This window comes from Cygnus olor, chromosome 16 (genome assembly GCF_009769625.2).
Source record: "Cygnus olor isolate bCygOlo1 chromosome 16, bCygOlo1.pri.v2, whole genome shotgun sequence".
NCBI lineage: Eukaryota > Metazoa > Chordata > Aves > Anseriformes > Anatidae > Cygnus > Cygnus olor.
Window position 1 is genome coordinate 16,054,521 of NC_049184.1, and position 15,206 is coordinate 16,069,726.

The 15,206-nt window shown below is 51.3% G+C and overlaps 1 protein-coding gene across 1 annotated transcript in view; it reads right to left on the reverse strand.

Annotated features, from left to right (window-relative positions):
- CDH22 (cadherin 22) overlaps positions 1-15,206 on the reverse strand; it is a 71,376-nt gene that overhangs the window by 27,228 nt on the left and 28,942 nt on the right. The window contains 4 exon segments of the mRNA XM_040575646.1: positions 216-403; positions 1,447-1,614; positions 10,736-10,801; positions 10,804-10,854. Coding sequence (XP_040431580.1) covers positions 216-403; positions 1,447-1,614; positions 10,736-10,801; positions 10,804-10,854 — 473 coding nt within the window.

Here is a 15,206-nt window from a genome sequence, read left to right on the forward strand (position 1 = left end):
AGCCTTTCCTCCTAGAGACAGGTCTGTGCTTTGCCATCCAGGCAGAACAGGTCTCTCCCTGCATCCGCAAGCACAAAAACGCAACTGCTACTTCTACAGCAGCACTCAGAAGAGCATTTATTTCAACTCAAATGCATCAGCAGGAGTCCCCAAAGGAAAAGGTCCCCCTAGAGATCCCTGCCCTCCCTATCCAACCAGCTCTCCTTCTCTCTCACCTTCTGTACTGTGATAACAGCCTCTTGGGTATTGCTGTCTGTGGTGACTTTGAACATCTCCACCCCTTCTTCATCCTTCATCTGATACGTCATATCTGTGTTCTCCCCGACGTCAGAGTCCTCTGCCTTCACCCTCCCGATGGCGGTGCCCACAGGGGCAGTTTCAACAATGCTGAATTGATACATCTCTGGAGGAGAGAAAGGCACCAGGTCACAGCTCCTGCCTTTGTGCCCTCTCCACTCTGGTATGCCCATCTGCACGCCTGCTTGGGGCCACAAGGGCTGCCCAAACTCTACCAGTATCTATAGTCCAGAATGCCCTACCAGGCAAAAACACAAACCCCAGTCAAAAACAAGGCCTGCAGGAAGATAACTGGAGAGCACTAACGTTTTGAAGAGCCAGGTAAGGAAAGGGCTGGTTTCTCAGTTTCTTTCTGGTTGCACTGCCATGCAATCAGTGTTCTCCAATTCTTTGCAAACCTTGCCATTTCTAATTTCTAGAAGCAGCAGCTAAGAGCTGAGCTTCCTCCAACTGCAGCATTCTTTCTAGTCTGTCAGCCATGTGCTCACACCCTCTGCAGCTGCTGTGCAATGCAGAAATTGCACAGCCCACTCTTCGCAGCAGGATCACCAACTCACTCGGGGAGTCCCAGGGGAAGACAAGAACAAGCCACAGGCCATTGGCCATGACTTGGATAACAGGGCTGTCTGGTGACCACACTGCTGTCAGGGCGTCAGGCAGTGCCACGATGCCTTCTGCTCTGGCAGAAGGTGCCAAGCCCTGAGGCAGCAGCCAGGAGGGGTCAGGTCAGCAGCCAATACCCAAGTCCCTGCCCAAGCCCCTGGGAGACAGCAGCACGACAGATCTGGCTGCCAGAGTGGCCCAGCACTGCCCTCTCCTGCAGCACTGCCCAAAGAGGGTCAAGGAGGGGGTATCCCTGCTCTCCCCACCACACAGCCTGGCTCTTTCCTGTGGCCTTGGGCAGGGCCAGCCAAGGGCGCTGCCCCTCCACCACACTGTTAGGCAGGGGTGCATTCAGAACCAGGCACGCAGTTCTGCACGCTACAGTGCCTTGGTGCTGCTGCGCTGCAAACAGCCCAAGCAGCAGGGCCGGCTCACCCGCAGCCATGTGCCAGGCTGTGCCGCGAGCTGAACTTCTGTCCCACCACCCACAAGGACTGGGATCAGGTCAAGGGCCAGTGCTCAGCCCCTACCGCTGTCAGGACTTACTCTGAGGGAAGCGTGGTGGGTTGTCGTTGACATCAGTGACCACGATGGTGACTGTGGTGGATCCGGACAGGCCACCCAGCTGTCCGGCCATGTCTGTTGCACGGATCACCACCTCGTACCGGTCCTGTGTCTCACGGTCCAGGTCAGCCACAGCTGTCCGGATCACACCTGGAAATGGGCAGGACAGCATGAGTGCAGGCACATCACAGAGCATCACAGAGAAGGGGTTGCTGGAGGATTACCTAGTCCAAGCCCTGTGTCAAAGCAGGGCCAGCTAGATTTCCCAGCCTCTGCTCATGTGGCAGATTATCCAATACTTCACTAATCTTCATGGCCCTTTCCTGGACTACTCCATTATGCCCCTGTCTCTCTTGTATTTGGCAGCCCTGGAGATGACACAGCATTCACATAATCTCAACAGTGCTGGGTAGAAGGAAAGCACACCTCCCCTGACTGCTGGTGATGCTCTTCATAAGGCAGCCCTAGGTGCTGCTGGCTGTCTTTTCCATAAGGACATGTTTAGCATCTGCTGCTAAAGACAGCATCTGCTGGGCCCTGGAGCAAGCAAACTCCTTTGCAGCCTTCACAGAGATCACACAAGCAAAAATTGACCAAGGGGAGAAATGTGCTCTGGAGAGAGGACCAAGTACAGGGGATTGTCAGCCAGGCAGAAACAAACTGAACCCACCTTCCTGGCACCTGGCCTCCATGGGCCACCAACCTGATCCCCACAAGTCTCGATAGCCAATTCGCAGGTTCCTGTCACACAAGGTCCCTGCCTAGCTGCAGTTACTGTGGGCTGCCAGTAGCTCCAACAGGGTTAAACTTCCATTTGGAGGAAGTTTTTGCTTCCCCCCAGGGAGGCCAGGAGCAGGGTGAAGGACTGGCAGGGGTCAGAGGTGCTGGGGCCAGCTGCAAGGTTTGCAGAAGGCAGCTGTGTAAAAGCCCCAGCTGAGTCATGAAACCCCTTTGGCACAAATCCACAGCAGCCCACTTATCCTTATCTGCTCAGACAGAAGCCACAGGAGGATGCGCACAGCTTGGAGCCACGGGAGGAGCAGCTGCTGCTGAGCAAAGCAGCACGGATGGGACAAGGGCGATGAGGTCAGAGCTGGCCCCGTGTCCTCTGCCTGCCTGGCCGGCCTCCACCCCAGTCGCTCTCCCCATATTGTGGGCTCTACGCACTGGTCCTGCAGCTGCCAGGATGGGCTGAGGGCAGCAGATGGCTCCTGCCACAGCCACAGCCCGAGGGGCTGCTTGCTGGTCCCCAGCAATGCAGGTGGTGTGCACGCACTCAGGGCACTCACAGTCATCGACTCATTACAGAACAGCAGCACCTGGCTCCACTTCATGTGTGCCCAGTTGCCCAAGCATGCCTGGACGACACCTGAACAGAGAATAGGATAGCTGGAGAGTCAGGGTCAGGGTATTTCCAAGAGTATGGCTGCACAAAACCCCTCATTTTGAAGCATCCCTCTAAGTTAAAGAGGCTGGAGATGCTACTGTTATACCATTACATGCCCTATGTACCAGAGGCCAAGAACATGCTAGAGACCTTAAAGCAAAAAAAATATGTATGGTATGTTAGTGCTTTTTATGAAATGAAATCTAAAAAAGTCTTTATAGGTCATCACTCATCTGGGCTTGGAGAAGTGACCACAATCAAAATATACAGGAAGGTAAAACAGGATGGAAGGAGTAGTGAAACCCAGAGAATACTGAGAATGGCAGAAGACAGCTTCTTATGTCAGCCACAATGTTTCATTTACATGGAGACAAAGCACAGAAGAAACATTTTGAGAATGAAAGAAAGAAGTGACTCTGCCCTTGGGTGGCACCAGGGGCACACATGAATGTGTACATGAATACAAGGTTATTAGCAGCACATTCCCAGTCCAACTGCCCCAGCAACAGCCCATAACAGCTAGAAATCAGCCTAAAATCCCCTCCAGCTCAGTTTCGTAACATTCCCCCAGATTTAGACACTGCTTTCTGTTTTTGTAATTGCTCTCTTCCAGGCTTCCCCATTTAACTATTAGCTTTACCTCCTCTTATTATGAACCCTGCAAAATCCTCCTTTGCTTTGTTTCACCAACAACCCTGCCTGGCATCAGGGACAATGTGGGATGGGGATGCCCAGCTGTGTCCTATGTAGCCTCCAGTGATGGGGTGCATCCTGGTGGGACCGAGGAGCTCCGCCTGTGCCATGAGGACAGCAGAGGTTTACCCAGATCCTCATGGCGACTTGCAAGACATTTGCTTCATGCTACAAAGTGAGCGATGGCAGAGCACAGCAGCTGCCCAAGCCCCTTGCCTCACCAAAGACTCTCTGGGCAGCCTTCAGCACAACCCGCGCAGGGTGGAGGGGAACGTTGGGTGCCAGCACCCAGCTCCCACGCAGCAGGCTGCAAGGAGGCAAGACGAGGCCTCAGGGACATACCCTGAGACTTCCATGCATCAGCCCACCGCAGCCAGCAGGCTGTCACAGCTTCCCTGTTCACATGTCTAGCATGAACTCAACCTCCTGACAAAGGCTGCGGACAGATGGGTCACACCAAGGAGCCACTGGTGCTGTGGCCCAGAGGTAGTCAAACAAACAGCACTGAGCTGGAAGGAAGAAAATGTCTTTTTTCCTCCTCTGCATGACATTACAGGTGCAGCAGTAGCTGGCAACACTTCTGTAGACATTTCTCTCTCCTTGCTTTCTGAAACTAGCAATTATTCCAACAATTACCATTGTTAGGGTTTATTATAAAGACATCACCACTGTTTCGGATCCTTGCAGCTCCCAGGCTCTCGTGGACAAGCACAATTTCACCCAGCTTTCCCCGGTCCCTCTGTCACATCAGTTGTGTTATTGCCTGGACCGTCACTGCCTTGAGCCCCATGAATCAATGGGAGGCTCTACCTCACCCACCATCTCTTGGGCACTTCCAGCAACTGCTGGTTCACACTCTGGGGTAATCCTCAGCCCTTCTATTGCTCCTTCAATGAGGTCCACGTTCCTGGTCAGCACACCCATCAGAGGCGGCTCAGGGCACTGTCCAGCTCCTGGCAGGGAACATCCCAGCCCCTCTGAAGGGGCGTAGCTGGTGTTTGCCTTGTGATGGGCCAACGATCTATACTGGTTGCCCAGTTCCTCCTGGGTCTGCTGAGACGGAGCCATTTGGCCAGGAGTCCCACCCTGCCTCACCCAAAGGGGTGAATGCACCTCCAGGCAGGCATCCTGGCAGAACTGCAACCTGCAGTCTGCAAGCAGCAGGCCTGGCCCTACACAGGTGCCCACTCCCCAGGGGCTGCATGGGACTGGCCTCAGCTGCTCATGTTTATAGGCTTCTTCTGTTACTCTGCTATGAATATAAAGCCGTTATTTCTGGGCAAGAACCAACTCATTGAAATTTAAGCAATTCTGTTAATTAACAGGGTCTGAAGCATTTTATAATGAAAATGATTCATGTCAGCACAATAGTGATGAATTGGGATGAGAGGGAAAAAGCTCATGTATTCACCAAGGCTGTAATGACTTAAGTGAGCTGCTCATAATGATATAGCTCATAATACCCCATGCAAGATGGGAGTAGTGCTCAGGCACTTCCCAGTACACTGCCAAGGTCACCTGTCCCAGCAGGGAGCAAGTCTGGGCCATTTGGCGTGTGCAGAGCACAGCAAACGGTCCCAACCAGCACTGGTCCTTCTAGTGGCACAAGGCAGACAAAATCCTTGTTTTTGCCAGGGGTGCAGACTGTCAGCAGAAACCACCTCCTGCCAAGACATGCACTGCTCATCCAGCCCATCCTGGAGAACTGGGGGTCTGATGTAGCTGAATTCCCCTTGCTCCAAGCCTCCGTGAACCCCAGCAGGATTGTCACTGAGAAAGCTGTTCCCCCTAAAGTCACACGGGCCACACCAGGCTGCTACTAGCATATCAGGCTGGTTTTATATTTTGTGCTGTGGTGCCACTTATCACATGCTAACGGCCTTGGCAAATCAGGGTCTCCAAACCTACTCCACACCAACTCTTTGCATATGGCACCATGAATGCTGGCACAAATACCTACAAGCAAACTCACATGGTCTCATCTCCTACAGCCAGATAAGCCTGTGCTCCCCAACCATGACCCCCAGGGACTCTGCAAAAGAAACAGTAAGAGATGGTGGCAGACCCCCCTTTTTCAAGGCACAGAGACAGAAGAGACAAGGACCAAGAAACTGGAGATTCACCCTCTTTCCAGACAGAACTGCCAAACATTGTCCTTCCCAGACACTGCCAACAAAGCAAGGACAACCTCCATCTCAGACTCATCTCCCTAGTTCTTGTCAGCATCTATTATAGTTGAATAATACAGACATGTAGTGGCACACCCTCGGGTACAAGGCACATGTGGCTTTCTAGCATGATCCAAATTAATCAGTGTAATTACCCAGCAAGGGGACACTTACAACAGCACATAAAATACCACCAAATCTGCTCAATAGTCTGCACTATTTGGGTGATAAAACCAAAGCAGGACAAAGCACTCAGCAGGTAACTGCCTTACAGGAATCTAATAATCATGGGCTTTACTCCGCTGTGAAATACTTCTAGCTCAGATGTCACATCCTCAGAGACCCTCTGGGCAAGGCACCTTCCATCTGAGGGCAGTCTGGACCAACATGTCCCCTTCCACAAAGTGAAGAGATACAACTGTTGTGAAGTAATGCATGTGGAAGGAGCCTCAGGAGGTCTGTGGTTCAACCACAGCTCAGAGCAGGCCACCAAAGCTGAATCAGATTACTCAGGGCCACATCCAGTCAGGTTTTGACCATTTCTAAAGACAGAAGCGTCACCCTCATGGTGGCAAATTTTCTCTTTATATCCTATTGCTATTCCCCTTCCTGCAACTTGTGTCCTGTTGCTGTGCATGTCTGAGAAGGGTCTGGCTCTGTCTCCTCTAACTGCTCATATTAGATACCTGGAGAAAACAGATTCACTCCTCCCTGAAACTTGATAGACTGGTTTGGGTTGGAAGGGACCCCTAAAGATCATCAGGTTGTTCAAACGTTGTTAAAACAAACAGATCACTGCCTCAGCAGTGATCAAGGGTGGCAAGGCACTTGCCAGATCCTTCGCCTTTGCCCACACCCACCTGCAGCGATTGGGAAATACCGATGTATCTGCCAAGACAGAAGTGCTGTCTGGGGCACACATCCTGGAGGAGGTCAGCCCACTGAAGATGGGATCTCAGCCCCAGGCACCAGCACCACACCTACCCTTCAGCTCAGGACAATTTGGGAGGCAGAAGCTACATGCAGTCTGAGGAAGGCAACAGACACAAGGTTCAGGAGGCTCATTGCTCTTCAAACATGGCAGGGAGCTGAGACCCAGAAATGGAAGCTGTATAGCTGCATCAGCTTATCCGAACTGAACAGCAGTGTTAATAGGAAGGGTACAGAGCCACATGGCTACTGTGGCTGAGGGATGCTGAAGCCCACAAGGATCATCAAGTCCAACTCCTGGGTCCCCAAAGGATCACCCAAAAGGACCCAAAGGACCACGTGTCTGAGAATGTTGTCCAAACACTTCTTGAACTCCAGCAGGCTTGGTGCTATGACCACTTCCCTGGGGAGCCTGTTCCAGTGCTCAACCACCCTCTCGGTGAAGAGCCTTTTCCTGATATCCAGATGAACAGGAGCTGTGCCTGCCACAGAAGAGCTTTGCCCCTACAAAGGTGAATAATCTACAGAAGCACAGAGAGCGCAGTGTGGTATAAAGCAATATGGAAAAGTTGGCCTACAAATTTTAATGCATGCTGATTTCTCATCTCACATAAATGTACTGCAACCCACATGCTCCTTGGGCCCATCTCAGCATTTGACAAGTAAAAGACAGAGGAGGGTGAGGGAGAGCTACCTGTAGATAGAACAGGATCTACCCCCCAACAATGTGTCTTCCTGGGCTCCCAGCCCCTGCAGTGCAGCAGCAGCCTGCTGCTGAGTAGGAGAGGGGCTCTCTGCAGTCACACTGAAGCACGCTGAGAGCAACGCCCTCCTCCAACAGCAGAAGCGACCCTTTCCCAACAAAAGCAGCAAAGCACATATACAGGTGCTGACTACTGTTAAGAGTGCAACCTCCTCCAACAGGAATGCAGCTGCCACAAAACAGTGCAATACAGCTCTCCTCTGACAAAAAGCACATGAAGATCAGCTGCACACTATCTGCAAATTGAGAACGAATAGTGAAGGCAGCACAAAGCCTAAATATGACTAATGCCTGCAGGCTTTTGCAAGGAGCCACAGGGATATTCTCATAGCCAACATTGAAGATCGTGCCTCTGAAGTTTGTGCATACAAAGATCCCCAGTTATACGCCAAAAAAGCTAACCTAGATCTTTAACACTTTCCAGGTAAGTTCTAGGACCTGATATGGGACATACAACACAAACCTGGAGACAGTTTCAATGGCTGAAACTTCTCAGAGCATGAGAGGTAGTGCCCTATGTATGTGGAAAAAAAAAAAAAAGCTCATTTATCAGTTGTGCTTTTTCTTCACCATTCCTGCCACTGCAGGAATTAGAATCATTCCCCAAAGCTTTGCAGACACCAGCACATATCATGCCTCAGTTCCCCCTATTCCAGTGGGGCCGTTTAGTTTCTTGACTCCCTCCTAAAAGACTTCTGAGGGATTACAGGAATTCAGGGCTTACTGAGGGAATTCAGGACTGCACCATAGCGTGCTTTTCTGGGCATCCAGGCAGTTTTGGTCCTGCCTTTGAAACCCCCGTCAAATCTGAAATATCAGACATATACTAAAGCTAGTAACGTCCAGGAACGGAAGACAAACTAAGCAACCCACACACAGTTCATATCGCGTACCCAAGTGTGCAAACCACACTCACACATGCAACACCTACATTACGAAGGACAGCATGAGAAGAGCTGGTTGTAAAGATAAGGAAGGAAAAGAGAACCTGAGTTTGAAGGAATCAGAGGCTTATGTAGGGTGCAAGGGAGCACATACATGTATGGACCTGCAAAAAAAAGGTGGAGGAGGTCAAAATCAAAAGGGGAAAACAAATTGCTCTTCATTATCATATATTATAAGAAATGTAACACTCCAGGGTTTTATGTGTGTGGTTGTTTTTTTTTTTTTTTTTTTAAATGGCCATTAATAACAATGGTGACTCAGAGTTATGCTGCTGTTATGGATAATTAAATCTTATGATTAGGGCAGAAGCCTGGCCACCCAGAGTGGTTAGGCCAGGATTCCCACGTGGAGCACTAAAAACGTATTCAAGTTCAGAGCAGGAGCCAGAAGGGGTTTGCTCAGGTGGAAGTTCTGCCTCCTGGCTGGTGCCAAAGGCAGACAGGATGAGACATTTGGCTTAGCACAGTCAGTCCTGTGCCTGCTTCCTCCAGCAGTGCAGCCACGCATGCTAGCACTGACAGAAGGGCAGACGGCTTGTACTGCCATGAAGCCACAGGCAGTGCAGGACAGACGACAAACACATCCTCAGCAGCCAGCAGGCAGAGTTGCACAGAGCATTCCTGGAACCCAGGCAAGGCCTCTGCGAGAGGCTTTTCACAGCTCAGACATCATGAAAGAGTCAGTCCCAGTACATACTCAGTGGTCAGATATTCTGGAAACAGACTTGCTCAAAAGAGGACAAGGATTCTTCTGCAGACTGTCAGCAGTTTTGCTCTTACGAGTCGCAAGCAAGTAGAATAGTAAATCAACCCACCCGGTGTACGAAACAGCCAGCATAAGAAACAGCCAGTTTGTGAATTAAGATACAAAAAGTCAAGGAATCAAGAAGCTTGGATTCCTGGAGTGACATTAATTCTCACCACAGTCCCACAGGGCACATTTTAGTTATGCCTTAATACAGCAGCATTAATGTTGTTGCAGGAAGCTGAGCCTCTGCACATCCTGGCTTGTGCATTTTGCTCCCAGTGGTCCCTCTTCATTCTAGCAGCCTGATTCTCAGCTTCCACTCGCATAAAACTGTCTCAGACTAGCAGGATCCCATATGCAAATGAGTTTTCAGTGCTTAGTCCATTGTTCTATACACACACCATTAAAAAGAAAAAGAAATTCTGTGAGAGAAGAAAGCCCAGGTGCAGCAGCTCCCAGGCTAGCAGCAGGTGCAGCCCTAGCTCATGCACTCTCCTGGCCTCAGACAATAACACTTGCCACCACAGACCCCTGGCTGCTGTCCAGCGTGCTTAGGCACTGCTCAGGTTTGAGCAATCCTCCAGCTGCGGACGGGCTCTGGCTATCTGGCCCATGCACACCAGATGGATTTCAGGAGATGCTGGGTTTCACACATGCAGAGGCTCAGGCACGCGTACCTTCCTTACACTTCCCTTATGGTAGAGTCTCTGAACAAATTTCACTCTGACTCCTATAAAAACAGCCTTAGAAAATCTCTATTAGTACAGACAGGTCAACACAACAGAGATGTAGCATTTCAGGCAAGGGGCTGATCTCAGCTACAACAGGGTGGGGGGACTTCACTGTCCAGCTTTCCAACCAGAGCTACAGCTACTCAGCCTGCTTATCCTCTGACAATTTTTCATTAAACTATGGGTACTTTACTGCATGCTTTGTGCCTTAAATACCTCTTATTAGCATTTGAGTGTATTCCCTCCTCAGCAAGCTTGCAAGGCTCCCATTAAGGGTAATGAGAGTCACACTCCTGGGAGGCAAGGAGAATAAATACCCCAACATCTCTTGGTTATGGTCTACTCTAACCAGTTTGTCAGAGCATCATCTGCTAGGGATTTATTAGAGATGCATTTTACAACAGGCTGTATTATAAGTTATTAAGGAATGGATCAGCTTCCACTGTTCTTTCATTAAATATTAATAGAACATTTATAAACTGATCCTTATTTTAAAGTGTTACCTTTAATCAAAGCCCTGGCGATAACAACGCTGCCTTTGATAAGGCCCCTCCGGTAGTACTTAAACCTTTCATGCAGATTTTACATGCCTACAGGTATACTCTGCTCTGGGCACTGAGCGCAGAGAAGCTATGGCCAGTGCAGGCACAGGCAGGGCACACTGGGCTGGCACAGTGCTGCCTGCTGTGGGTGCTGCATGGAGCTGCGCAGCAGCTGGCTGGGCTGGCGATTCTCCCTCTCCAACACCTGCAAACACCAGTGCATGGGTACCCCAGCACCAACAGCCTGCATGGAGGTTCAGCCTGGTGGCATACGGCTATGCACGGTGCAATGCAGGACACATGGCCAGGGTCTCCTGCTGCTCTCAGCTGGGTCTCCCAGCTGGGTGCTGCTGGATGCCGCTCACCTGTTTTACTGTCCACAGTAAAGTGTTGCTCGCCCTCCAGCACACTGTAGACTACCCGGGCACTGCTCCATATGTGGGGTCATCAGCATCAGATGCCATCACCTGCATCACAGAGGTGCCTGCAGCAGGGACAAGAACAAAAACAAAGTCAGGGAGGAGGTGAGAAGAGCAGCACAAACCTTGGGGCCAGGGAGCTGGCAGAATAGAAGAGTGGGGGCCAACACTGACCACTCACACGTTCTGATGAAAACGAGCAGAACAGCTGTGTGCAGAGGCAGCGCCACCTCCCCCAAAGGACTGACATCCAGAAATCCGGACCCTTCTAGAAAGGACCCTCTTGTCCTGCAGAGTGGCAGGAGGGACTGGACCGTGGACCACCTCAGGGCTGCTGTCTGGGCAGGATGTGCTCTCCAGATCACTGATCTGAACACCTGGCAGCTTCTCTCTCAGAAGACATCTCTGCTGGGCCATTTGGGAAAGAGCTGGGTATGAGAAGTTACACCACAGCTTCCCCTTTTCTGTCAGTACTGAGCAACACGGTCACCTCCAGCCCATGGAGGAACTTTCTGGCCAGGCCCTGGTCCCCACTGCAGTGCCACATCTCTGCAGATGAGGGTCTCATGAGGTCTGCTGAACCAGAACCAGACACTGCACCACATCCTCATGCTCTACATGTAGAAGGGCAGAAGGACCATAAATTGAATAAAAGCCCTTCAAATGTCTGCAATTAAGTTATTGATTTTTCAACCCTGCCTCATTAAACTGGGTACTTCACTCCAACTGCCCCTATGATGGCTTTATTTTGACATCATGTTCAATTTGACGGAAGTAGGAACCAGGACATGAGAATTGGGTCAGGATCAAAAGAGCTAAGGTCTTCAGAGGCAACAAAAGGGAGGAACAAGGAGAAGCTAGTCTTATCTACAGACACCCCTGAGAAAGGAGATGGTGTGACCAAAGACCTGTGAGGGACAGGCTACTCATGTTCCACCTCCAGTACCAGACTGAGCACATCCCAGCCCAGGAGTACAAGCACTGGCACCAGTCACCTCTCTGGTGGGTTGAGAGGCAGGATGGGGAGAAGAGCCCTGAGTTGCTCAAAGGAAAGAGCTGCCATGAGCAGCAGGGATGCACATGCTCCCCCGGTCCAGTTCACTTCTGATATCCTGGAAAGGGTTTTACTGAAGAAAATAATCAGTTATCATTGCTGCTTTTCATCCTCTCTGGCCATCTTCTCAGAGCTGAAACCCTGCTGATAACACGAGAACCCCCCTAATCAGTCTTCAGCAACAAGCTGCTTTGAGTTGACTTATTTATGCTTTGATGCCTTCAATGAATCTGTGGTGCATCCATGCCCACACAGAGGTGGGTTTCGTTTCTGTGCTTTAAGCTAGGCCATGAAGATGACAGGCAGGTGAGCTGCTCTCTGTTCTCCAGCACCAGCACAGAAGGCTTCTGGCTCAAGGGAGCACCTCTCACTGCTGGGCGCTCCCAAGCGCTGGAGCCACAGGGCAGCAAGTCCAGCTTGCCCAGTCTGCAGCATAAGCACCAACGTCTGGGACCTGTGTTTTCCACTCCAGCATGAGGGGAAGCCAAGCAGCATGAGAAGCATTGTGGGAAGACACCCTCAGCTCAGAGGCAGCAGGATCAAGGTGCCCTTGAGCTGAAGCCAGCAGCCCTGAAGGTGATGAAGGCTGTGCTCTTCCCTACCTGCTTACACAGCATCTTGTTAACAGACAAGTGATACTGGACAGAGAGGTAACATCAACCCCACTTGGCAGACTAGAAATCAAGGCACAAAGGTGCAATGCAGCCTGCTCAAGGTCACTCACAGGATATTGGGAATCTAAGAGCATGACTTTCCAGCACCCTCTCTTAACCCCCACTTACCCTTTTTCCGCTTCTTTCTTCCCCTTCTCTTCTGAGCTGAAGAACAAAGGTCTGAAGCTCCAGTTTAACCACTAAGGTCTGACCGCTCCCTCCCAAGGGGACCAACCCAGGGAGGACACTGGTTCCCACCCCTGCTCTCCAAGCATAGCACTGCCCACAGCAGGTACAGAGTGTACGACTTATTAGTTTTATGGCATATGCCTTAGCCATAAAAGATGCAACAAAAAACAAATCGAAACATCCATCAAGTACTGCATAACCCACATCCCATAAGCAGGAATCCTGAACTCATATCCAGAGAACTAATTAAACACGTAAGAGGAGATAAAGACCTCAGTTCCTCTCCTGACCCTCTCATCCCATGGAACAGAGGAAAGCAACAATTTTACATAAAAATTAATGATTTGGATAGCATCTGTCTCCTACTCTCCTGTTGCAAAGATGCAGTCTGGCACAGCAGACCAAGCTGTATTTCCCCCAGCAAGGGGCCAAGACCCTCACTTCCGAGGGCCACGTACAGTGGCATAGGGACAGACCTCCCCATGGCGCTGCACACAGTCGATCCAGCCCCCGGTCTCACAGGCCTATTGAGGCCGCTTCTCTTCCCACACCCACCTGGAGACCCACCCAGGACCCCAGCCAGCCCAGGCCAGGCAGGGCAGTGCTCGGGGCTGTCCTGGCAAACAGCAGCTCAGTGCTCTGGCTTGGGCACGCTGGGCTCCACAGCTCTAAGTGCTGCATGGCGCTGCTGAGGCACTGACGCAGGCCTGTCCTGGCATCCATCAGCACCCTGCAGTGCTCCAAGCCTCTGAGCAGAGCACTGCGGCCGCGCAGCCTGGCCCCTGCAAGACAGAGCACAAACACTGAGCACAGGAGGCCTCCCACCACCGCAGCCACCCTGCGCGGGCTGGGACCTCTTCCCACCGGGGCAGGGCTGAGTGGCCAAGCTGCCAGCCCCCGCTGCAGTCTCCCCTCAGCAATCCAGGGAGGTGCCGTCCTGCATGATGGTTGCTGATGGCTCCAGACCACTTCTTATGCCACTCCAAACACTTTTATCTAAAGTAAGTGTTGAACGGCAGACTCCAAACATATCTAAGAGTAAAGAGGTCCCACAAAGAATCCCCAGGTGAGCTGGCAGAACCTGCCACTTCCCCAGGTAAAACATACAGCCAGGCTCCAGGCCCAGGTGACAGCTCACCCATGCTCCTCTCCATGCCACAACCACCTTTCCTGTGCAGATCTTGCCATACTGAATACAAAGGTCCCTGAGAAGAACACTTTGTCATGCCCTTGTCATCCCACATACCCTGGGACTGATGCCAGGGGCAGCACTCCCATCTGAGGGACCTGGATTCTCTAAAAGGGGCAGCTCCAATTCTATAAACTGTATGATTACAGCTTTCACCCTCGTCCCAGAACATGCAGTGGCTGGTGCAACCCAGAAGCAAGCCAGGAGAACATCATGGAAGAAAATAAACCAGAGGAGTTTAGAAATTACTGGAGCAGAAATGAGCATCTGGCAGTCTCAGGAATGACCTGATTGGTAGAAAGCCAAGCCTGGCCCAGGGGGATTCACTGCAGAGCCCTCACCTCTCAGGACAAGCCTTGGCTGTAGCACAGTTGCTCAAACATACACAAAGGAAACAGCCTTTGGGGTGTCTCTGGCCCGGGAAACCTGTGGGACAAGGCACCCAGCCTTTGGCACCAAGCAGTAAGCATGCTGTCTTGGGGAGTAAACCAAACACATCAAATTCTTGGGGCACCAGTTTCCCTGAGGGGCTCAGCCCATGCTGACCGGATGAGAGGGTATAGCAGGTGCTCAGGTGTGCAGATCAAAGGGCTCAGAGCTTGCACCATGACTGGAGCGAGGGTGCTGAAGGGAAAGGGGTGTTCTCACCAAGGACCAGCAGGCAGGGCACTGCCCCACTACCCCAGCTCATGCCCACTTGCGGCCCCAGCCACTGCCAGATGCACACAAGTGTTTGAGCACGTTCTGTTAAGAAAAACCCATCAGACTGCCTGCAAGTGTTCTGGCTGCATGTTAAACCAAAGTCTTTTCCTCTGCTTCCAGTGTGGAGATTAAGCAATTTCTCTTCACAATAATCAGTTTTGCATTCAGCAGCTTTGTGCTGGAGCCAGGGCTTGACCCCAAGTTTCTGTCTGCACAGCCAAATCATCCTAATCTTGGTTCTACACAGAGAAATAAGGAGAGCAAAATGCACCAAGGGAGGAGTTCTGTTCCAATGAAAGGATGCACATTTCCTAGAATGTCATCTACTACAGACTCTGCATGCTCCCAGACTGCCCAAAAGTAAGCTCTGGGCTACAACACCCACCCTGTACAAGCAGCAGGGATGTCTCGCAGGAGGCAGCGTGTTCTGGATTTGGGCTCATGCTGTGTGCACCAGACAGCTGTTAAGCAGATCCAGGGAGCCCAGGAAGGGAGTCCAGAACTCAGCTAATTTTTAGCATCTTCTGTTACAAGGTGAAGCTCCTGCAGTTCCCAGGGAGTCGGCTGGGTCCATCCTACCTCCTCTGCAGCTGCAGGTCTTCTCCTTCAAGACCAGACTCTGCTCAACCC